This window comes from Pelodiscus sinensis, chromosome 5 (genome assembly GCF_049634645.1).
Source record: "Pelodiscus sinensis isolate JC-2024 chromosome 5, ASM4963464v1, whole genome shotgun sequence".
NCBI classification, from domain to species: Eukaryota; Metazoa; Chordata; order Testudines; family Trionychidae; genus Pelodiscus; species Pelodiscus sinensis.
This window is the reverse complement of record NC_134715.1, coordinates 10,067,874-10,092,927: the sequence shown is the minus strand read 5'-3', so window position 1 is coordinate 10,092,927 and position 25,054 is coordinate 10,067,874. Positions and strand designations below refer to the sequence as shown.

Genomic DNA, 25,054 nt, shown 5'->3' with positions numbered 1-25,054 from the left:
CCAACCTCCCTTTTGCTGAAGCCCCCCGGCCTGGATTTGTATGGGAGTATTGCTGGCTGTTTCCCTTCCTCAGGGAGCAAAGGGAAAGTGCACCGTTTGCTGCACTCCTCACTCTGGCTGAGGAGCGCTGGGGGCAGATGAACCTGGATCTGCCCCAGATGGGGGACATGCACCCTCCCCCAGCTGTGCCCGCTGGAGCTGCTGCAGCCATGAAGAGGTGCTTCTCACCTGGCCCCAAGCTGCTGCAGAGAGAGAGAGAGAGCTGGGGTTGTCCTCTCTCCCCAGGGCAGCCTGCAGCCTGAGCCCTTCCTGCCCAGCCCCACCCCAGAGCAATGTTTTAAATGAAGCATGGACATTTTCATTTTATTTTTTGAAAAACAAAAATTAATTGAGTTAAGGACCCGAGCAGCACCGGGTAAATCATCCAGTATCTTATATAGTAGCACTCAATGAGAACTTATAGGCTTACTGTGCTTTACATCTCACTGGGAGATTTACTTGGTGTTGCTTGGTCCCTAACTCAATTAATTTTTGTTTTTCTTCATTTAAATTGTTGTTCTGGGGTAGGGCTTTAAGTTAGGGTAAGAGGAAGCTGCATGCCAAATTTGGCAGTCTGAGTTCTTACCGTTTAGGACATGGGTTCCCAAACTGGGGGTGTGTGAAGAAATTCTGGGGGGGTGGGCGAGGCAACCCAGCCACACACCCCCGGTCAATCCCACCCCAAGTTTTGCTCCTATTTTTTTAGGGGGGGCATGAAGGTTTCTCAAAAATCAAAAAGGGGGCATGATACCAAAAAGTTTGAGAACCACTGGTTTAGGAGGAGTTCTTGAACAAACAAACAGACATCCAAACAGATGGAGAGACAGACAAACTCCTTCAAATATATAGTAGATTTGTGGGGCAAAGGGCTGTTCCAGCCATGGGCCAGGTGCCTGCAAGCAGGGGCTGCTCCTACATCTGTGTTTTGCCGCGGACAGGGGAGCCTGCGGAGATTGGGAACTGGTAGTAGCCCTAGCCCTAGTTCAGGGCTGGGAGCTGGCAGCCAGGCTCAGCATGGGGTTGGGGGCCATGGCGCCCCATGGGCTGAAGGCTGTTGCAACCGAGTTGGAGCACTCCCCAGCCCAGATGGCGCTTTTAGTCAGTTAACCGGGATTTTACACCCCTTCTGCCAACTGACTCTTTCGAGGTGAAGTTGGGGTGCTGTAGCAAGGAGAGATGAGTAGGTTTGCAGTGTGAGACCTGATTGATATAAAGCTGGCTCCCGACACACCTACTAACGGCTGATAACTTTGTGTTTTCAGAGGAGTTTCATGTTGTCCTCAGGGGAAGTGGCTTCACGTTGGGCAGAAAGCAGGACAGTGTTACTTGCACCTACCACATAAATGGCACCACCCTTAGTAAGTATCAAAGTCTAAGGTAAACCTCAGTGACTCCAGGATAAATCACCATCAGCATCTGTCCTACAACTTTATTTTTACTGTTGTGAATTTTCTTTGTCACTTCTCTATTTTATGCAAATCAAAAAGGGGGGGGGGGATGTAAGGAAATAATAAAGGGGGGAACTGGGATGGCTTAGAGGACTGGTAATGAGCTATAAGTGCTTTGGTCTCTAGGTCAGTGATTTGAATCCAGTCCAGGCTGGTATGAACTGCAGACGGTTGTTTAATGTCTGGCTGTCCAGCAGTCTGTGGGAAATAAGTTGTGGTGTCAGTCTAGCTCCTAATGGCCAGGTGTCCACATCGGAAAAATATCACCACAACTTGCACTAATTGCCAATCCTTTGTTGGCTCTCCCGGCAGAGGGCTGGGCCCACGTTCTCAACCGAAGAGGAAGTGTTCCAGGTCACACTTGAGTTACATTGGTGGCTTGTAGCATCACTGTCAAAATGCCGCCTGTTTGAGGTCCACATAAACAAATTCAGTTTCCTATAAAAACACTGGATATCCTAGTCTGGCAACCGCTGTGGCTTTCCTCAGGGAGGTGGCTAAACTACACGGATCATGCAGGAAATGCATGCCCCTTGTGGCACAAGGTCCAGCATAAAAGTATTCACTTTATTAGTGTAAGCACCAGTAGAAAAGTGCTTATTCCAGTTCAGGAAGCAGACTAAGCTATAAAGAGTAAGGCACCTTTACGATGATGTAACAGTGTTCACACTACTGCTAGTTAACTTATTTTGATTAAAGCAAGAAAAAAAATCACACTCCTAACTGGAATAATTATGCTGGTAAAACTTTTAAGTGTAGACCAGGCCTAAGAAAAGCAACAAGAGAGAGGAAAAAGGGTTTTGCAGAATATATTAGTGCATACAAGTTTATACTGATAGTACATCAGAATAGACATACATGAGTTGATGGAAAGAGGTAATGTGAGCTGTGTAGGACATATATTATGCACACATGACCGTACACAATACAGTTAACGGCTTGGTATAAAAATCATTGTAACATTGCCATAATTCGTGTAAAGAATAATTGACACAAGTGATCTGCTGGAGCTCTGCTGAGAAAATAATTCGTAAGTGAAAGTTCTGCTTAGCAATTTGAAAAATGAACGCCAGTGTGGATAGCAGTGGCTTAATGTGCTAATTTCACCTCTTGGATTTGTTTATAAAAAAGATGATTGCAAATAGAAACACCTTTCTGTGTGCTTTTTCAGTTCCAAGGGAACAGTTTTCTTTATGTATGTATTTTTTGCTTTTATTAATATTCATACTTGGCCAAATCCTACCGAGTTTAGCTCTTATTCAGCCAAAACTCCAGTTGGGAGTGATACCTGAGTGAAGGACTTCAGGAGTTGAGCTGTAGTCAGAAAAGATCTTAATGAGTGCAGGAGAGCAGATTTTATTCTACACGGTTCTTAGAAACCTCAGTTAACAAATATCGTTAAGGGAAAGAGAATGTACATTTTCAGGAAAACATTCAGGGCCTGATTTTTTTTGCTGCTGTTGTTGCCCTGCATCTTGTGTGATCATTTGCACAAGTGCAAAGGGAATGTAAAAGGGTACCATTTTGATTCAGTCATGTTTTACACCCGCTTTGTACTGGCAGAAATGACTACGACTTGGGTTCTCCTAGGAAAAGCTGCTATTTTGGGTGTTCTGGAACCAAAGTGATTAGTCAGTGGAGTTTGCCGTAAGAAGTAAATATCCTTAAAAATAAGCCGTGATTGCGAAATGAGTTAAGAGTAGGCGTATAGAATAAAACAGAAGGATTTTGAAGGCGTTTCTAAGGAACTGAATAGTTTTTAATTCATACAGTGCACTCACTTTCCCCCAGATTCTCCTAACTTCTTGTGCACAAATGTGGTCTGATCATTTGTGTTTGTTAAAGGTCTCACAGAAGAGTTCATAAAAGTAAATATGCTAGCCCAGGTGTTCTGGCGAAAGTCAAATTGGGTAATTACATTCTGCCTACATAAATTGTCCTTCAGTTTCTACGACATTCTGACCTACTGTCATAATTTCCCTGTGCTAATTTGCTCTGACTGTATACATAAGTTGCTGTGGGCTTGGTCAGAAGTGGCTATAATTCAGAGGAGGGAAAAGTAATTTGTGCACATGTGGCTGCAGTATTCCCCAGTATCCAGATGGCTTGGGGAACACTTGAAACATCTCAATGTTTCTGATGAACAAATTTGACTTTATTTATTCTTTGGACATATTTCAGATTTGGGAGAAACAGCAGAAGTTTTTGGAAATGTTGGTACTTTCAGCGTGGATATTGGCATGCAGACCAGCCACGTAGTCTTTAAGAGTCAGGTGTTCTATTCCTGGCTTGGACAGTGACCTCATTCTGTGACCATGGGTAATTCATCTAACCTCTCTGGACCAGTGTTCCCTCTAAGCTCCGCGGCAGCACAGCTTCACAGGTGATTAATCACCTCCACCCAGTCAGTCAGCTCTGTGCAGGGAGCCTCTGACTGGGCAAGGCTGATTAATGACCTGTGATGCTGTGCTCCTGCTCAGCTTAGAGGGAACCCTGCTCTGTACCTCAGTTTACCCATCTTAAATAGCAATAATTTTACGGACCTACCTGGCAGGAGTGCTGTGAGGCTCATTTAATGTCTGTACAGTGCTCTGAGATCATCTGTAGGCATTAATAAGATAGTATTGTAAATAGGAAACTGTACAGTATCATGTGAAGGAGATATTTCAGTGCTCCCGGAAAAGCTCAGCAAATTCACAGTTTCCCATGTTTAGGCCAACTTACCATGAAGGTTAACAGTTTTAGCATTTATTACTCATAATGCTACTGCTAGCATGCAGTGCCAGAAGTGCTGCTGAGGCATGACATCTGATGCTGTTACTTTTACTAGAATCATAGGTCAGTAACATTTGGCACTAGGGGCCTGATTCTCTGATGCCCTGCACCTTGTGGGGTCATTGACACTAGTACAAAGTGGAGAATGATAGTATTTCACATCCTCTTTGCCCTCCTGTAAATGACAACAGCTGGTGGCGTGCTGCATGGTGCTGCCACGTAGCCAGGGTAGTTTTTATCCCAGAAGACAAGCAGCCAAGAATGATAAAAGCTTAACACAGGTCTGAGGTGCCTTGAGCAAAAAGGAGAGGAGAAAGGCAGCCCCATGAAGTGGGTTTCCTCCTCTCAAGAAATTCCTGCTACTCATAAGCCTAATGAAAGGGCTTGAGACCATACACCCGAACCCTGTGTGTGGGACACACTCCCTGACTTGGGATTGCCTGTAAGACTGGCCTGGGGGCAAACAATAATTTTGTAGGTTCTTTTGGTTTTAGATGTTAGACTTGGAAGGGTTATTTTCTAACATTTGTAAAAAATTATTACTAAATACCAAATATCAATCAGCATTTTAGTAATAATAATGAAGGACTATAAAATGTACCCGTAAGACAAAAGCATATGGCCATGTGCTAACCCCCCCGTTGCAGTTTGCCTCAGGTCTGAGGAGGAGGAGTTTGTGCGGAGCGTATCGCACACAGATGTAATGTGCATCTCCACGATCAAGCAACAGCTTCCTCCCCAAACCATTTGCATGCATGGCTGTTTTTAAGTACGGAATAGAGTTGCCTCGGAGTTTACTTCTGCAGAGAGGTGATTTCCTGATTGTGGGCTCAGTTGTGCCGTTAAGGCCCAGCCCCAGAATAGCACTGGGTGAGTTATGAGAGAGACTTTGCCTCCAGGTGTCAAACTTCCTCTCAGTGGTACACATGATGGGAAAGTCCCTTTGCCCTTTGCAGGACAGGTATGGAAGGACTGGAGTCATTCCCAGCAGCTGCATAGGAGCTTCTTGACTCCTCCCACTCCCCCGTCACGCTGCAGAACAGTGGGGCATGGTCTGACACTATGAGAAATGTTACAGAATTGTAAGTTGTTGTAATAATGGCCATTGGCTATAATGGATGGAAATTAGGAATACAGGCCTGCTTATAAGAACTTGCCCTCCTCCTTTTAATTAGTAACAACTTTGTCAGTATTATTAAAGATGCTTTTTTCACAGTTGAAGGAAGTATCCTTATCTTGGACTGCTCTAAAACTCACCCTTAATTTCAGCCACTCAATGACACTTATATGGAAACCTGGGCATAAGTGTTGTCCTGTAGATTTAAACACATGTGCTTTCCTGAATTGGGACCTTAATAGTTCACGACCCTGACAAGTCAGGGCAGCTTTGAATCAAACCAATATCCAAAGTTCATTGAAGAAAACTGGATTGCATCATGTTCAGACATGTCAGCTTCCCATGTGACTACAGTGCAATATGTTGAGGTCATGTGATGCTTTCTTTTTCAGATGAAAAACCAGTAAGGGTGGAATCCAATTTTATGCTCTGTCCAGCACCCGTTCTACATAAAAGTGGCCAGTAAGTACTTTGTAAAACCTTTGTTCTGTATCTTGTTGGACTGTATCAGCTACTGCTAAATTTAATTGTGTGGGGTTTTGGCTAAAGGCAATTCTATTTTTCTTCTTTGTGTTACTTCCCTGAGTATTTGCCAGCTTTGGAGCGGGCTTTCAATAGTCATCCGTGTCTACACTGATTTGGATGGTGCCTTGAAAATGAATATGCAGCTAGTTTATTAAACCCTGAAAAGGTTTGGCTTGTCATAAGTATTATGCAGATTTGCTACTCTTTAATAGGACTTAAGATGCTTTCTTCTGGATAATCTTTGGGCTCATTGTTAAACCTCTTACATTATCTGTGACACTTACAAGCTATTATTAAAATTATGTGTCAAGATATGTACCACTGCTCAACATGTAATGAGAAAAGGAGGCACTAATTTCATAACTGCAGCAATCTCTTAACAACATCATGCCTAAGTTAGCCTTATTCTAGATGTCACTGGCTGTATGTTATTTCTACAGCCTTGAGATCTCCACCTCCCAAATTCAGACATGCCCTAGGCTTTTAAGATCACTTTAGCTTAAACTTAATTTCTTGTGCTTAGGTTTCCTGTTTAATGCTACTGTGTTCATCAGGAATCAGAGCTCTGTGGCAATTATAATTAGCTGTCATGTCCTTACAGTGTAAGAGTGGGAAGCCTCTCAGATCATTAACTCTTAGGATATGTCTAGACTACATGGCTCCATCGACGGAGCCATGTAGATGAGTTTACTAGACATAGGAAAATGAAGCGGTGATTTAAATAATCGCCACTTCATTTACATCAAGATGGCTGCCACGTTGTGCCGATCAGCTGTTTGGCGGCACAGCGGGGCAGTCTGGATGCACTGTGGTCGACAAGGGAAGCCTTTGTTGACCGCTCTGTTATGCCTCATGAAATGAGTTGTGCTGGAGTGGTCAACAAAGGCTTCCCTTGTTGACCACGGCGCATCCAGACTGCCCCGCTGTGCCGCCAAACAGCTGATCGGCACAGCGCGGCAGCCATTTTGATGTAAATGAAGCGGCGATTACTTAAATTGCCGCTTCATTTTCCTATGTCTAGTAAACTCATCTACATGGCTCCGTCGACGGAGCCATGAAGTCTAGACATACCCTTAGAGAACAACTATTACAGTAGGAAGGAGGAGTTTGGGACGAGCTTTCTGTTCCTAAATCAGTACTCAGAATAGCAGTTTACTGCCCTTAGGAGGCTTCATGCACCAGTGGTGTTGCCAGAAAGGCTTACTTGGGTGGGACTTCGGGTGGGTGGGCAATGATGGGAGTGGCAAGGTTAAGCCCCTGCCAGAGTGCCAGGCAGAGGGGGTAAGTCCTGGCAACCTGACCCTGCTCCCCAGGTGCAGTGCCAGGTGGATCAGGGTTAGCCTCCGCGCTTCATCCCGTTCCTGGCTGGAGTGCAGAACAGGCTGGTGGAGCAGGGCAAAAGCTGAGGTACAAGGAAAGCCATGGAGGGCTTGCCTCGGTGGGTGTGGATGCAAGGTGCGTGGGAAACAGCCCACTCAGGCCCACCCGTGACCACGCCACTGTCGCCCACTGAAGCAGGGGCTTACAAAGTTTCCCCGAATCTAGACATGTAAGGTGCTGGCTCCTCCCCAGCCCATGAAGGATCCACAGTCACACCCGGTGTCTCTTTCAAGGCATGGTTTTACTCTGCAAACTCTAAACGCCCTGGGTTACAGCTCCCAGGCAGGAGCACCATTTTCAGATTTTGGTTGGGGGGATGACCTGTGTATGCTATGGTGGGGGAGGACAGGGAGTGAGAGCATGAGGGGGACAGACTGAGGACAGAGACTTTAGCAGTTTTACTGAGCATGCTCAGTACAAGCCAAGTACCAAATGTGGGAGTGGAGGGTTGGCAACCAACCCCATCCACCCTCCCCCATCCACCCATCATCTCGATCCAGGGCCTGGCACTGGAAAACTCTGCTTTTTTTGGCAGACAATTTAGCAGTTAGTTGACAGGAGCACTGTATCTAATTCCTATATAAAAAAAGAAAGTTAAATAAATATTAGACCTACTCAGCTCTAACACTAACATATTCTGACATCTTATGGCAAGTCACTTAAGGGACACTAGTTAGCCTTAAACCTTTAATGTATTTTCTTACTTTGTTCCTAACTCTGTCAAGAGAGCCAGACCCCATCAGGACTCCTGGGGGCTATCTCAGCTCTGAAATGGGAGTGTGGTCTAGTGGGTTACAGCAGGGGGCAGATACATTTCAGCTCTATATAAGAACATCAGAATGGCCATACTAGGTCAGACCCAAGGTCCTTCTAGCCCAGTATCCTGTCTGCCGACAGTGGCCAATGCCAGATGATTCAGAAAGAATAAGCAGAAGAGGCAAGCATCATGGTCCATCCTCTGTTGCCCATTCCCGGCTTCTGACAAACAGAGGCTAGGGACACCGTCCCTGCCCATTCTGGCTAGTAGCTATCAATGGACCTATTCTCCCTGAACTTATTTCATTCTTGTTAGAACCCTGTTATAGTTTGGGCCTTACCACCATCCCCCGGGAAAGAGTTCCACAAGTGGACTGTGAAGAAATAATTTGTTTTGTTTTAAATCTACTGCTTATACATGTAATTGGGTCAGCTTCTTGTGTTATGTTAGTGAAGCAATAAATAACATTTCCTTATTCTATTTTTCCACATCATTCATGATTTTCGAGACCTCTAACATGTCTCTCCATCCTTTAGTCACTTCTTTTCCAAGCCAAAAAGGCCAAGTCTTGTTAATCTCTCATAAGGAGGCTGTTCCTTACTCCTGATAATTTCTGTTGCCCTTTCTGTACCTTTTCCAAATCCAATATATCTTTTTTAAGATGAGTGACCAGATCTGCATGCAGTATTCAAGATCTGGGCATACAATAACTTTATATAGAGGCAACATGGCATTTTGTCTGATTATCTATTCTTTTCCTAAAGATTCCCAATGTTGTTAGCTTTTTAGTTTTTAGACTGTCACTGCACATTGAACAAATGTTTTCAGGGAACTATCCCCAAGGATTCCAAGATTTCTCTCCTGATTAGTAACGGCTATTTTAGACCCCAACCTTTTTCTATCTATAGTTAGGATTATATTTTCCCATATGCATTCCTTTGCACTTATCAGCAGTGAATTCCATCTGGCCCCCCACGTGGTGCTCAGTCACCCAGTTCTGTGAATTCTCTTTGTAGCTCTTTGCAGTCAGCTTTGGATTAGTCCCTGTTCACCCCTTTTTCAAGAACATTTATGAAAAGTTTAACACGGTGATCCGGATGCAAATCCCAGCAGCACAACACACATTCCTACTCCCCCTCCCCATCGTTTAAGTGGAGTGATCAGCAGTGATTTCATGATCATCTAATGATCCTTCAATGACTTGAATGCCCAGCTTTTGGTTCTTCTTACTCTCCCTGCCCCAAAGGCAAAGCTGCAAGCATCTCAAACTCTGTTGCAATTAAGGACTGCCTGTGGAGTCAGGGCCTGGGCTTTAAGCAGACCTCAAATATGAAATCCAGGGGTTCCAATTTCACGAAGGGGGCCACTACCTCCTTTAGCTGCCCATAAATGGTACCCTTGCTCCCAGGGGATTTTTGCCTTTGTCTTTCCCAGTACCACCTGTTTCAGGACGTTTTGCAATATTCCTCGGTGCTCTTTTTAACAGAGCACTGCCTGCCTCTCCTGGAAAGACCTTTCTGCATAGCTCCAGCTTCTCGCAGCCTCCCCTCCCCCAGGACTTTGGCAGCTTCCCCAGGGGACGTCTGCTGTCCCTGGCTTTGGCAGCTCTCCCCTGCTTACCGGCATCCTGACTCTTTTAGCCCCAGGTACTGCCTTGCCCTATTAATTGGCCAAATTGGGAGCACCTGTTTTAGCACGCGGGAGCTGGACCAGCTTCGTTTAAAGGGGCTAGCCACCTGTGTGACAGGTTGCTTGCCTGAATCAGGGCCCTAGCTAACAACTGGCAGCCTGTGTCACCAGTTCACATAGATGCACGTCTGTTTTGTATGATGGACAGTGCTTTGGAGGAGAAAAGTTGCAAATGAATAGCCTAAAATACCTCCCAGGGATGAACTCCAGTGGAGGAGTGAGAGGGAGCTTGTATTATTTCATAATGACTGCAAAATGTGGAGATTAGGTTTGAGGGAGAGTGGATGAGCTTGCAATCCAGTTACTAGCCTGTCCTAATAATAAAACAAGTGTTTTCATAACCGGACGTGGTGTTGATTTGTTGTAACCGAGATGTCTGTTTGTTCTGTTGCAATATGACTTCAGGGTGACTCTTGTTGATTTCAGTGGAGATATGCTGGCATACGAGTGGAGTGATGTAGAAATTAGTAAGGTCCAGAATCTTCAGCCATAGCAAAATAGATTTTGATCTCTGCTAAGATGAATTGACACCACACAGAGTAATGAAAAAAAAAAACAATTTATCACCTGGAATTTTCCCATAAATCAATCTGGTTTAAAAACTCATTCCCTCCTCACCAACCAAGGGTTACGCTGGCTTAAAACTGCAGAAAATGCGGTGGTGACTCAGGCTCACAGTGTGGCCTAAACACAGGAAATCCTGAGCTTGTAACTAATCTCCACCATAGCTAGTACTTGCCTGAGACTATGCCAAGTGAACGTGAAATGTACGGAATATTTATTGATCTGTAATGAAACACAGTGTAAAGTATTTGAACGTGCTGTTGGGCTGTGAAGTGTTACAGCAGAAGACAACATACCATATTGTAACTGCAATGCAAAGAAAGTACCTAACTGCAGGGCAGTTCTTTTCAGCAGCGTTCAGAGGAAATACAAGCTGCAGATTACAATATGTACAGATTCTGTGTAACTCTTCTTTAGAAAAGTTCCCCAGCTGTAACATGTATGTCCAAAAACACTGCACGAAAGAAAAAGTCACAGGTTTTGTTCTAAAGATAAGCAGTGCAAAGCAAATCAGACGACTGACAGCTACGAACGAAATGGACATTTATGAACTCTTGACTTTCCATTGGCACAGCTCAGACTGTTGTTGGATACATCCCAATAATTCCTCATGTAGTGGATCTAATATTACTTCCTAATGCAGCAGCAATCTGCATTCCGCAACGTTCTTTTCTAATGAAATTAGAAAAGTTATGTAGATTAAGTACAACAAAATATCAGGTTAAGTTAATTTTGTAATTTAACTTGCCTTGAGTTGTTTCCTATGTAGATGGGAAAATTCAGGCATATGGTAGTTTTCCCTTTATGTTTTCCTATCTTACACAGTTTTTGTAGGACTGATGGATTAAAAAACTTTTAAAAGGACAGCGATGTCTGCATGGAGATTGAGATGCCAAAAATTCCTAAAATAAATCAGTATGGTTGGCAAACCACTGGTTTTATTGGATAAATGCCGTAAGATATTTCTGTTCTCTCTATATCTGACTGCTGACTGTAGTTGGTTAGATACCCACAAAATACTGCCTGTAGATTTATAGAATTGCCGTTCTTACAAAGTCATACATTTTTAGATAGCAACATGAAGAAGGCTGATGTGGCATTGTCGGCTGATGTGGCAGTGTAATGATGCAACTTCATGCCTAAAAAATAACTCTTCCTCACAATACTTATGTTAGGCAGAATGATGTTTGTATGCAAATTAACTTTTTTTTTTTTAGTAGGCACCTGGTGAACTAAAAGGAGATGTCACTTGGGATTTTTATATCTGTAAATACGGAGCACTGTGTTATGTGTAACTAAGAGCTCAGGGTGAAATTCACACCTGTGCAGAAGGCACCACTTCTGTCACTTTAAACAGGGCTAAATTGGGATTTAAGTTCACAGAGGGTGAAATTCACCCCAGAGCAGGGGAGGTCAGCAGAACAGCTAGGAGTATCACATGAGATTTCCTGTTTGACGATTCGTGTTTCTTTTTAATTGAAAGGTGAATTGAATTGAAAACCAGAAACAATCAATAAGCCAGAGCAACTCTAGACTCTACATTTGGGGCCAGTCTCACACCGGGTGTAAACTAGTAGATTTCCACTCATTCATCCCAGATTCACCAAACTTGGCACAAGGAGATATAAATTGCCGTTTGCCTCCCCTTGGATTCTCTGCTCATAAAGAGTAGTTTTAATTCCTGTTGAGGGCCATCTGGTGGTGTGCACTGAACCCCTTCTGCCCTGACTTTGTTTCCTTCCTGTGCACCGTTATCGGTGTTTTGCACTGGTCTGGTCCCTAGTGGGGCTGGAGATTGCATTCACTTTGTGACATAACACTGTCCCTCTCCCTTAGCAGTTTTGGGGCTTCCAAGGATCTATGCCTGGTTTTTTGCGAGGTGATGCTCATATGAACCCTGTCTGCTTCATGTCAAATGTCTGGCCCTTAGAGATTTTTTTAAAAAATGATGCCCAATTACATTTTAAAATAAAATATTTGAAAGCCATCTCCTCTAAAAGCCTGACCTTAATTTTCCATCATTCTCCTTTTGTAGTTGCAAGAGATCCTAAGCAGCTAAAGCAGAGCAGAGATTTTCCCTTCCTTCCTTGCTAGCTGTAGCTATTTCTGATGTCATCAATCCTTGCAGAGATAACACAGGGCTCTTGACACCGCTTTTAGATGGCTTGTTACAGGAACTGATGTCTGTTTTAAAATACAGTATTGCTATTAATATCGCTCTTTATTTCTACTCCGTTCAGTCGGCAGTTTTTCAAATACTGTGTATCCAGCACAGTTCCCATTCTTTCAAGTCAGTGGCAAAATTCCCATTGGCTTCAGTGGGACCAGAATCAAGACCATATTTGTCTACCTTTTTTAGTGTCTTAAACAGCTTTTGAATTGGTCTCAACAGTTTCTGCATTTCAGCTAATGTGTATGCAGCATAGATGCCAATAATAATCTCAATCAACTTTTAGTTTTAAGCAATGCTCCCCCACAGTACCATCTTTTATTGAAATTAAACAATCTGAGTACATATCTACAGACATAAAAGTTCCATTCCTGGTTGACATGAGTTATGTGTATTCTAGTTTCTCACTGCCAGATTCCAGTGATAAGAATTTGGTTGTGCAAGCTCTTCAGGCTAAAATCCTGCTTGGTTTCCTCATGCACGTATTGCTGTAAACAAGGTGAGCAGCGTTTGGCCTGTGCAGCGAGTTCCAGGCTTTTGTTTAAATGGAAGTAATTGAGAGGTTGTAAAGTAATCATTGCAATCAAAATAGACTTGCAGAGAAGTACAGGGCTTCCCATAATGCAGATGCAACATCATTGGCGTGCTCCCAAAACGGATGTTATGGTTCACATAGCCTGCGTGAAACTGACACAGCGTTTGTACTTAGCTCACTCCATCGAGTGAAATCAGAATCGAGGACTCAGTTCAGCAAGGTATTTAAGCATTTGCCTCACTATAAACAACTGAAGGCATGGGCCAGCTCACAAGTTTAAAATTGGTTATGTGCCGATTAGGGACAATAGGTATGCATGCCAATGAGTGTGTGTGGGGTAATAATGACAAAACAAAAAAGACGGGATCTCTGAAAGTCTTGATCTTATTTAGCAATTTCATGTAATGATCATGAAGCAGAGTTTATCTATGTTATTCTTCAGTGATGCGCTACACAGAAAGCTTTTGTACGTGACGGGGTGAGCAGCCATTTTTGATGAGGTGGTTCACTTCTAGAATTTTACAAGTGGTCAAGGGCCGCGGTTTTCTATGATATTAATGGAGGAGGAGTGGTGTCTGGGATGGAGGTTGGGTGAAGAAGGGGGTTGTGAGGGGCAGGGGTTTGGAGTGCAGGTTTTGGGGGGGGGGTTGACCAGGGGAGGAGGTGCAGAGGGTTGGAGTAGTGACCTAAAGTAGGGGATTAGGGTGCAGGGTCTGGGAGAGGTAGGGGTGCAGGAGAGGATTCTGACGGGGAGGAGTGTGGGAAGGAGGGGCATAATCTGGGGCAGAGTTGTGACCTAGGGCAGGGAGTGAGGTGTCAGGTGCGGGCTTTGGTGGAAAGGAGCTCACCCTCGGTGGCTCCCAGTCAGCAGCTCAGCAGGACCTTGGAGGAGGCTCCTTGTCTACCACGCTGCAGGGGCCATGTGTGTCTGCATGCTGCATGTCCGGCGGGGGAGAGGGGAGTGTTCCTTGCACATGATGCCTGTGCCACAAGCATGGCCCAGGCAGCTTGGCTGGTTATCAGCCAATGGAAGCTGAAAGATTGTGTTGGGGGTGGGTGCAGTGCATGAAGCCCCTCGCCTGCATTGTGCAGCATGCAGAGATACGCATGTCCCGCACAGTCAGCCGCTTTGAGTTGCGTGCCAGAGCACAGAAGGCACATATCCTGGCACCATGGTCTTCCTGGGCTGTAGGACAGTGGTGGGCCAGATAAGAAGATTTGGCAGGCGAGATCCAGCCAACTGACCGTATTTTGCCTGCCCTGGCATATGAAGACAGAAAAACGTAACAGCAGCACTTAAAGACTTTAGAAACAGTTGCGAAAATAAGAAAACAAAATTAAATTTGGGACAATGCAAGCTAATGTGCCTGGGATGACAATAATGCAAAATACAGATGTTCAGTTGGTTGGAGAAACCTAAAGGAGTAGCAAAGTTGAAGAGATGTAGAGTAATGGAAGATGGTAAACTATATCTGAAATTACCTGACAGCCTGGAAGGTCAGTGCCCTTTGGAGATGCGTCCCCAGAGGCGCATCATATTATGGAGAAATGAAATGATAATTCCTCTTTTATACCTGCAGATGTTGCATTCAGTAGTGGGAACTCCATTGTCAGAAAGCTATTGATAAACTGGACCAATTTCAGGGCAGAGGAAAGGGGATGTACTTAGGAGTTAGGATGCAGTGAAGAAAGAATAGGTGCATGATGAATATCAGGGCAATCTCACGGGCAGCCAGAGCTATCAGACTGGCATTGCCCAAGGGTACTGGTGATAGCTCCATCACTTGGGACAAAACACTAGTAAATGTACAGAAGGGAGCAGACTTACGTTTTCAGGAAGATACATTGGCTGATGTACTAGGTGATTTCCATCTTTACCTTATTTGGGCCAGATTTTGGCTCACCCTTCCACTGAGTTTCCTTTACTCGGCATATTCCCATCGATTTCAGAGGAAACCCTTGTGGGCTAAGCACTCTTCATCTTAAATAAAAATGGCAGAATCTGTTTGCTGTTATGAGCAAAGCAGAGCACCAAAGTTGGTAGATACATTCAGGTGCAGGCTGGTTTGTCGGAGAGTAAGGGCCGGGCCTCTTGCCCCCCTAAGCTTACAGAGACTTTGTCGCAATGCAGAGACATGTTCTGCCTGTGCCCCAACCTAGATAAAATGTCCCAACTTGCTCCATCTTCCAGAGATGGTGGCTTCATTTTTAGAGACTATCACTTATGATGTCCTGTCTAAAATGAATTGCAGTAGTGGCCTAAGTAAGACAAAAGGAGAGGAAAATCCAAGTAAAGCGTTGTTTTGATGGGGCAGGAAGGGAAAAGTGCAACTTCAGTTCCAGCTTTGGAACATCTTACTTACATTCTGGGCTTGCAAATCACTACACACAGAGACATTCAGGAGTGGGAAACGTTATATTGTTACAACTCATTACTTTGCTTTTAATACATAGTGGACGGTTTGAAGACCATAGGAAGGAGCACAAGATAATGTAGTTTCTGTGGTAAATAATTGTAAAGGTATCTTGTGTACATATCAATAATTAGCTAGGGAAAATGAGCCAGATTATCAAGTAAGTCATGTAAAATACAAGGTCATTAAAGTATTGCTTGAGTTCTGTTTTAAAAACATAATAATAGTTAATTGTCCCCAAAGGGCAACAAAAGTAGTGGAAAATGATCTTGCATGCTGCTAAGATTGCATGAACCAGCTAGTACTGAACATTTGGTTTGATTTTTTTTTGAACGGCAAGTACCAATTCTGTACATGCTTTTAGATGGATATTAACCAGACACCCAGGCAAGAGGAGCTTGTGTCATTGAAATCTTTGTTCTTCCTGTTGCCAACAGCTGCCTCATTTGTTTTTCACTCCCTTGTGAATGCAAAGGAAGCTCAGAAGGACCTAGGAAACAAAAACAGCATTGTGTGGCTCTTACACTACCATTCCTCAAGTTCTTAATTTTCATGTTTCTCTCTTCTGGGCCATCACTCTGTCTTTCCCTTGACCATTTCTTTGTAATTCAGTTTGTGTCTTTTAACTCTTTCATATAAAAAATCATGGAAAATTTAAGGAAAATCTGAGTTGAATAAGACACACAAAAAGCCAATATGCCAGTAATAGAGGATTTCAGAACATAGCCTTGTTAGGACTTCAAAGTTTGTTCCTATTCCAGAATACAATATCTTCCCTATTTTTAAGGCTGTTTTCTAAGATGAAAAACTATTATTCAACTGGCCTTTTTCCCTTGAGAAATCCAATTATATCTCCTAATTTCTGTGGAACTCATTAGGAAATAAATCCTATATAGTCTTATTAGGTCATTGCTGGTTAAGGACTATCTTGCTTTTCTTTTTTGCAGGTTCCTCCCTTTCTCCTGATCTTTCTGCTCTCTTTTATTTAAACAAGTGTCCTTAAAACTGGACCAGCGTACTTATTTTCTTTTCGTTTTTTTCATGGCATGTGATGACACAGGCATAGGTATTTTTCTTACCCTATGGTATGTAGTGAAAGTTTGTGGCAATGTGCTTCTTGCATTCCCAGAGCACAAATTTAAGAAGTAATTATTCTGTGCAAAAGGGTTACTGACTTTTTTTGCTCTGGATAACATATGCACAAGGCCTTTCATTTCTGGTTTTTAGTTTGTTTAAAATTTCTCTGAAAATTATCAGTGTTTATTACAAAAAGTAAAAAGATGAAATTGGGTGGAAAAAATTAATTTCACAGTTTTCTGAATAAATATTGAGGTTAATATTAGAAGGGGAGGGCAATAAAAACCAACAAATACAGAAAAGCAAAAAATATTGAAAGAAAAGCAATGCGATGCCTTATTATTTTCTTTTAAAAACGGTTTGCTGTTGTTACACTTTATATAAGGAACTTCTGTATAAATTCCAAAAGGTTGAACTAAGTATTGTAGGCTCACAGCAACTTTTTCAAATTGTCTCTTCCAAGGTTCACTCACTCTCCTTCAGTCCTAGAAAATATTCTCTCCATATCAGCCAGGCAGGATACTGAGGGTATGTCTAGACTGCATCCCTCTGATGGCAGAGGACTGCAGATTAGGTCTGTCAACATTGCAAATGAACCAGGGATTTAAATATCCTGTTCCTAATTTGTATAAAAATGTCTGCCGCATTTTGCTGACTCAGCACTCTGTGGGCAAAAAGCGGCAGTCTAGAAGGGGATCTGTCGAGAAAGAAAGCCTTGTTCGACAGATCCCTAAAGGCTTTCTTTCTTGATAGATCCCCCTCTAGACTGCCGCTTTTTGCCGACAAAGTGCTGAGTCGGCAAAACGCGGCGGCCATTGTTATGCAAATTAGGCATGGGATATTTAAATCCCTGCCTCATTTGCAATGTCGACCTGCCTAATCTGCATCCCTCTGCTGACAGAAGGATGCAGTCTAGACGTACCCTGAGAATGCAGGAAGCAGCATAGTTCTCAAATCAGTCTGCTTGATGTGCATTTGTGGTCCAAAACCTGGGTGAAAATTTGGTTTTCAAAATAATGAGGAATAGCTAGTCCACCCCCGTGTGCTGAGGCAGGACCAAGCCAAACTAGACCATCACTGACAGGTATTTGTCCAACCTCTTCTTAAAAGCCTTCGTTGATGGGGCACCAGAACCTCCCTTGAAAGCCTATTGCAGGCTTGGCCCAGCTCCTAGAGTATGTGTACACTGCAGTTAGAAAGTTGCTGCTGGAACTGTGCCACTTAATTCAGGCTCACAGAACTTGGGCTCGTGGGGCTGTTTAATTGTGGTGCAGACTGTGAGGCAGAAAAACTCCAGCTAGATTCCACCCCAAGCCCTCTCCAGTCCCTGTCTCCACCAAACCTCCGTGCCGAGTAAATGAGCATTCTGTAAGCGGAAGCATGCAATTCTCACCCCGTTACTGCTCGTATTTCCCTTTCGTTGTATAGTTCCTTGAAGCCCATCTATGAAAAGTGTTGGTATTTTGAGCCTGCTTTCTGATTTTGAAATCTAGTCTTGGTTGGCATGCAGCACCAGATTTAAGAGGAACAGTGGGGAAGTGCATGATGCAAAGCCAGACACAGCTGAGATGCATGCGTTGAAGTACTTGATACTGTGATTATTCAAATCTGCTTTATAGATAACTGTCTTTTGTCCGGCTCGGCTGGCAGGAGGACAGGAAAGTGCATGCGGTTTAATTAGGCTGTGGCTTTACTGCAAAATACCGACAGATAAAATTGTACAGTGGAAGTAATTCCATAATTATTTACATATGCCGGGGGGTAGGGGGTGAAGGGGGAGAGGATCTGCTTGCCAGGCCAACTTATGGGAGGAGGGGTGCAATTGTTCTGACACCTGATGATTCAAAAGAGCTTGGAGCTTCTGGTTGCTGCTGCTTCTGCAGGAACAGAAATCACGGCTTGAGCACCACACGGGGTGCTCCAGGTGGCGCTGAAGGCTGGGATGGGGTCATGGTGTACTCTGGGTGGCGCTGAAGGCTGGGGTGGGGTCATGGTGTACTCCGGGTGGCGCTGAAGGCTGGGGTGGGGTCATGGTGTACTCCGGGTGGCGCTGAAGGCTGGGGTGGGGTCATGGTGTACTCCGGGTGGCGCTGAAGGCTGGGGTGGGGTCATGGTGTACTCCGGGTGGCGCTGAAGGCTGGGGTGGGGTCATGGTGTACTCCGGGTGGCGCTGAAGGCTGGGGTGGGGTCATGGTGTACTCCGGGTGGCGCTGAAGGCTGGCTACTTCAGCCCCACCCCTTCTCTCTGAGGCTCCGCCCTCTCCCAGGAAAACAGAACCAGCCCCTCCGAGGGGCCCGGCAAGTCTGCTGCCCTCCTCACCCCACTGCTCCTCTTCATTCATCCTGGTCCCCAGCAAACTCACTTGTTGGGACCTTGCCAGCCCTCCCTCCGAATGAGAGTTAAGGGGGATCTATAAAAAGAGGGGGGATGACTCCTTACTATACCAGTCATAAGAAACCCCCACCCCTTTCCTCTCCTGGAAAGCATAATGCCTTTACATCGTTTTCCAGTCCTTTCTGCCTGATCACCGCATCCCTGCCTGAGGGAGGACGTGCATGGTCCTAAGCTTATATCACGAGTTGTGACCTCATAACCAAATTGCCCCTTTGTTGTTTGCCCCCTGTTATGCCCCATCCCACTTGTGGGGAAGGTGAAAAAACCCACTTCCTGTTGGCCAGTCTGGAGTGAGTTGGGGAGCTGACAGGATTGCTGGGCCCTTCAGCAATGTGGGGGAGAGCCCGGCTCCTTGCTCCCAGAAGGGGTGAGGCCTTGGAAGAAGGAGTGGGGCTGTGGCAGTCTGCCTTTAGTGCCTTCTAGAGGGCCTGTCACAGGTCTTCCCCACACCCCCCATAAGGGGCTCTGGAGCACAGTGCTCCAGCGTTGATTTTGAAGGGCTTTGGGTTCTGTGCACCGCTGCTGCCGCAGTAGGGAGCCCTGCCCCCTTTAGAATTGCTGGGCCCTGGGGCAGTTATCCCCTTTGCTCCCTCTGCCGACGGGCCTAGGAGTGAGGGGAAAAAGCTCTTTCCCAGCCCACTGAGAAAGGAACATCTAGCGTAAAGCCACAATGGCTCGTGATGAAACCTGGTAGTTCAACTGCTGTCCTGGGGCGGGGTGAAAGAGAGGTACAGTTCAGCTTGGTCCAGGTGAAAAAGAGAGGGATTTTTCTGCACAGGTGTCCGGCCATTTCTGAGGGACAACCAGGCCTCTGTCCCCATTCTAGCCTGAGATGGAACCGTCTCCATGTGTAGCAGATAGCCTTCTGGCTTTCTAGCCCTAAAAGGGGAACACACCTTTCCCAACAAGCCAGACAAAAGGGCCCCACCTGCTTATTGGGCAGTGAGATCATTCACGGTCAGCCAACACGTGCTCCATAAAATAGCTGGCCTGTATAGTTGCTGGTGAAGATACTGGCTTTCCTTTCCCATCCCCTTGACTCCCTCTTGGAAACGAAGCATGTCAAATCTGTGCCCCATTCCTGCTTTCAGTGACACTAGTCTGGGAGCCAGAATTTTAAAATTGCTTCTGAATTTAATCTCCTGCATAACAACAGCATGTTACATTGGCCAGTCACATTTGTTGTAAGTTCATTACACAGGCAGACTGCCATGGTAGTGCTGGTATCTTCTGGGATATGTATAATATATGCTGAACCAGAGCAATCAGCTTTTATAAAGTTTCTGACTTGGCTCTGCTAAGCAAAACTTTTCCTCTCAGTTATTTCAGTTTACTCAAGCAGTGGATATAAAACTCCCCTTTCTTCCTCCACATATCAGTGTGGCTTTAACCAGGTTGGTCCCAGGATATTACCGAGACAGAGGTAGTAGCTTTCACTGGGCAGCCATCTACTGATGAAAGAGAGAATCTTTCCAGCTCTTTCTCAGGTCTGGGACAGATACTTGACTTTGTCTTTATTAGAGAGGGAGCTTCTTTTGTGCCCTTAAAAAGATCTCCTAGAGTATTGTTGTTTTCATAGAATGTTAACATATGGTAGCCATTTTATATTACAAGTATTCAGTGTATCATTATTTACTATCACTACATGACATGGTGGTATTGTGTTATTTTTCTTATTTTTTTTCCCCTGTAGATCTCCTATGAAAACCGATTAAAGTTTTTAAAAAAAAGTGCTGCCGCATAAGGTGACTGATGGTTAATATGTTTGCCTAATTAACTTTTGGCTAAGGATTCTAACCCATTAAATAGCTAGTTAGTATATGTTTCGAATAAACACATCTGGTCCTGCAATGAGTGAAGGTTCTGCCTGTGTGTGGGTGACAGATGTGGCAGTCGTTTCCCCAGTTCTCGCTTTTAAATAATTAACACCACACTGGTGAAGTAGCCCTAGACAGCCAGCCTCGAAGCCAGCTGTTTAGTCTCAGAACTGTATCTATGGACATGTGCCTCATCTCATTAGTCTGCTTCGTCTATTGTATTCTCTCTTCATTGGCATTTCAACAAGCATGTTGAGTCCTAAGAAGAAACAATTAAAAAAAAAAACTTTGGATACTCAGATTTTGGTCTGAAAGGAAGCAGGGAAAGAGAGGGAATACACATCAGGCCACCCATGGGGCAGATAGGCCTGGACTCTCAAACTCTGGAGATTGATTTCTTATACCTAACAAAGGGCATTGGAACTAGTCCCACCCAGATGTTTCATTATTTGGAGTTGCTGTGATGGGTTTGGAAGTAACCTACTTTGAAAGACACAGTGTCTTGTGTTAGTGTATTTCTTTGTTTGCTATATGGCTTCACAGCCTTGAACAGCCAGAAATTCTTATCAATGGCAGCAACGAGAAAACTAATATTGGCTGTATACATACGGGATTGGTTATCCCAGTTGAATATTCTTTCATTTTTCATATGTCCATGTTGCTGGCTGTTTTAAAGTTCTTTTTCAGTAAAGGGTGGGAGGAATAAAGGTCACTTGCTGCTCTATTTATTTAATTTATGTATCTATAGTGCAACAGGCTAATTTGCACAAAAATGACTTCTTAAAATGAGATTTGAATTCATGTTATCCAAAGGGCATGGTAAGATTTATTCTTACTTTCAGAGGTCCATGAACTTTGATCATTGCTGGCCATACCATAATGGTTAACATGCAGCTGTCATTAGTTCTAGTAATATGGGCTCAGTCTATGACCTTTGTTTTGTAGGACATCAACAATAGCACAGCTGCTCCTCCATAGTGGAGATCTCAAACCTGCAATTTGGCAAGAACAACAGAACAAATTGGATAAATATACATAAACACATTGAGAAAGAAGGAAAAAGCCGAACAGAATGAACCAGGGCATTATTCTACAACTTGTTTGATGGGGATGATTTAAGTAGGCATATGGTTTAGTTAAATGTGCTTTCAAAAACATTGGCCTGATTCTTCCCACAAATACGTAATAAATATCCAAATAAAGAGAGCAATACAGCATCACTAGTTCTCTTGAAAGAGACAGAAATATTTCTAGATGTGTGTGTGTGTGGGGGGGGGGGGGGAGTGTTGGAGTATTACATAGATTGAGATTCCCACTGAAAGTGTCATTTCATGAATTTAGTTTTGAGGTTGGCCAGATGTTTTCTCGCAACATTGTAAGCATTACAAAATTAAGGAAGTAATAAGTTAAGGCGGCGTTGACGCCCAACTTTATACCCGTTCCAATCTTTAGTAATCCATTGTTATCATAACACTAGACCACAGCCACCTTAAAACCATCTGTCACCTACACACGTTTTCAATTCAACCATACTGTCACTTTTAACACGCACATTAAAGCACTGAAAATCACATTGCAATGCTCATCCTTAATTTCCAATCTTACATTATTTAGTAATTTAATGACAATTGTAAGTTAAAATTAGTCTTCATATTTCAGCATTCCAGATGGAGAACGAATTCAAAGCAGATTACATACTCAACCTTTTTTCTCTTATTAAAAAAGCACTAATATTTATTTAATCTGTGATGCTTACAAATATCAGCTCAGCTATACCTCACACAGTACCTCACAAATCTATACATTTATATTATTCACATTTTACACACCCACCCCACCCACCCACACAAATAATTTCTATATGCATTGACAAACACATTAGATAATTATGGATCAAATTCTCTGCTGGTATAAATGGGTGCCACTCATTTAGTGCTGCACCAGTTAACACTTGCAGAGCATTTGACCCTGTGCATTCAAGAAGCTGGCGTTAAGGTGATGTGTTTATTTTAGCTTATTTTTTTAATTGCATGTAACATACAAGACGTCCTAGGATATAAAGCTGGAAATAATTAGTGTTCTTTATCAGGGTTATAGCTGGACTAACCATTTTAAATGGCAGTATTCTGAATATCCCTTTCAATGTTTTGCTTTGTTGCAAAAATGAGATTTATGAAGAGTATGCACTAAATGGGAAAGATGAATCTCAGGGAATAAACAAGATCAGAAGTTGGATGGAATCTGTAGGTTTGGGTCAAGAACCTTTTTTGAATTGTACAGGAAGAAGTGACCGAGTGCTTCCTGGAAGTGCTAAACAACATCTTTTTCATTTTTTTCTCTCTCTCTCTCTTTTTTTTTTAAAGCTATTGAACTTTGCTTTCCTGGATTTGTAGTGTCCATGTAACTTAAGTGTTTTTCACTTTCTGACTCCAATTTTGCCTACAGCAGACAATCCTTCGTTAGCTTTAGTGAGAGTGGTTGATTGCTCAGAACCTACCCAGTCACCTTTCCCAGAAAGAGAAAGCTGAATACAAATTGATGATTGGTAAGATTGTCAAGACATGGTTTCTTGAGCAAAAGTCTTAAGATGGGCTTCCTTAAGGAAAGCAGGCATGCTTCTCTACTTAAGGGAGGTGTCAGCAGCCTTCTCTAAATCTGGTTCCAGCAGTTTCCCGCGGATCCTCACCATCCATGAAGTGGTATGAGTCAAGTTTACAGGTCGTAGTCTGAAGTTCCCCATTTACCTGCACAACCTCAGAGGGTAAAACCTTGCCAAAACCTAAGCAGAGAAGACATTTGATGCCCTTCAAAGCATTGCCCACCAGAGCTAGATAGTTCATGCAGGTGTGAACAATCATCTCCAAAAAAGAACATGAAATTTTCTCATACTAAGAACTACTCTTTTCTTTCACTGACAGCCCAGCAGATTTCTAAGTTTCGGATGCTAATAGAATCTGGGGCAGTGTTTCTTAAACTTTTTAAGACCGAGGAACACTAAACAATATAATTTTTTATGAGGAACACCAAAGATTTTTTGTTGAGAGAAAAAAAAAAGGGGGGTCAGGGGAAAGTTATTGAGCAAAGAAAAAGAAAAGTCGCTTGCCTCTTTAAGGGCGGCCATTTTGAACTCTGTTGTTCTACGTGTCACACCTCTGACTACTTCACGGCACACCGGTGTGCCGCGGAACACAGTTTAAGAAACACTGATCTAGGGTGGGGTGCAGAATGCCTTGAGCACATCTGCAGCAACTAAATAAAAAAAACCTTTTTTCTGGCATCGGTCATACTTCTGTCACCAATGATTTAGCAGCCTTTTCTTTCAAAAGCCGTCTGGTACCATGAATGTGGAAGACAAAAATCTGGAAGAGGGGGTTTGTGGCAGCAGGTACTCTTGTTGTGCATATCTCCTGCAGCCCCCCCTCCCCATCCCAAAGCAATTTAGGAGAAGAATTTGAGCTAGAAGTCAAAGAGGTTTTTTTTTCCCTGAGGCCTTCAGGAGAAGACATAATATCTATTATAAATATTAACTTTCTGAAATATTTTACAAAGGGACATTTAGTTTGACAAGATTAGATTATAATGGGAAATATTCACAGATGGAAACATCTTCAGCGAATTGTATAGGCATGCTGGCTGTTAAGACACGTGGATCTTATGTTAAGATCACTAGTAATTTCTAATGCAGTCCTTCACTGTCCTCAATAGGGCACACAGTGTTCCCAATGCATTAGGAAAGACTGCATGAGCAGAACTAAGTGCTTAATATTATGCAGAGGCCATAGAATCTTGAGCTGAATTAATAGACTGATTTACCATAATAATGACTCCTCATGGCATGGCACTGCAATTTCCCATGATTCCTGGAGAGCAGAGCTATTGCATTGCTGTCTTCCAATTCCTTGGTTCAAATTCACAAGTGCTGCCTATTGGTGAAATGTTTCAGGCCCTTGCAACTTCTACCAGTTCTAGCAGCAGATCAAGAAGTCAGTAGTGAAGGGGCTCTAGGGAGGAATTCTAAGAAGACTTACATGGGGGTAGTGTTTTATGCCCAGCTAAGCTAACAGGTTGGGGGAAGACTGGGTTCTGTTTTTAATTCCTTTAGCACTACAAAATTAAAACCATTGGCATTGCATATGAGGTAGGTCATGTTGCTTTGGAAATAAGTGTCAAGAATGTGAGCAAAAATTGTAGCACACTGCTATCTGTGCTCACTATTGATCAAAGCCTCTCCCATGCGTCACAGGCTCCGGTGCCTCCAGACACAGTAGGAACATATCAAGGGCAGCGGCATCTCCTCCCTGTGCCAGGGAGGTAGGTAAGAGAGCAGGGGCAGCTATGGAGAAGATCTGCAG

General features: G+C 43.6%; 1 protein-coding gene across 1 annotated transcript in view; it reads left to right on the top strand.

Moving 5' to 3' along the window:
* Positions 1-25,054, top strand: part of ANTXR2 (ANTXR cell adhesion molecule 2) — a 193,047-nt gene that overhangs the window by 56,700 nt on the left and 111,293 nt on the right. The window contains exons 9-10 of the mRNA XM_075929467.1: positions 1,302-1,397; positions 5,772-5,841. Coding sequence (XP_075785582.1) covers positions 1,302-1,397; positions 5,772-5,841 — 166 coding nt within the window. The remainder of the gene's footprint in view (positions 1-1,301; positions 1,398-5,771; positions 5,842-25,054) is intronic.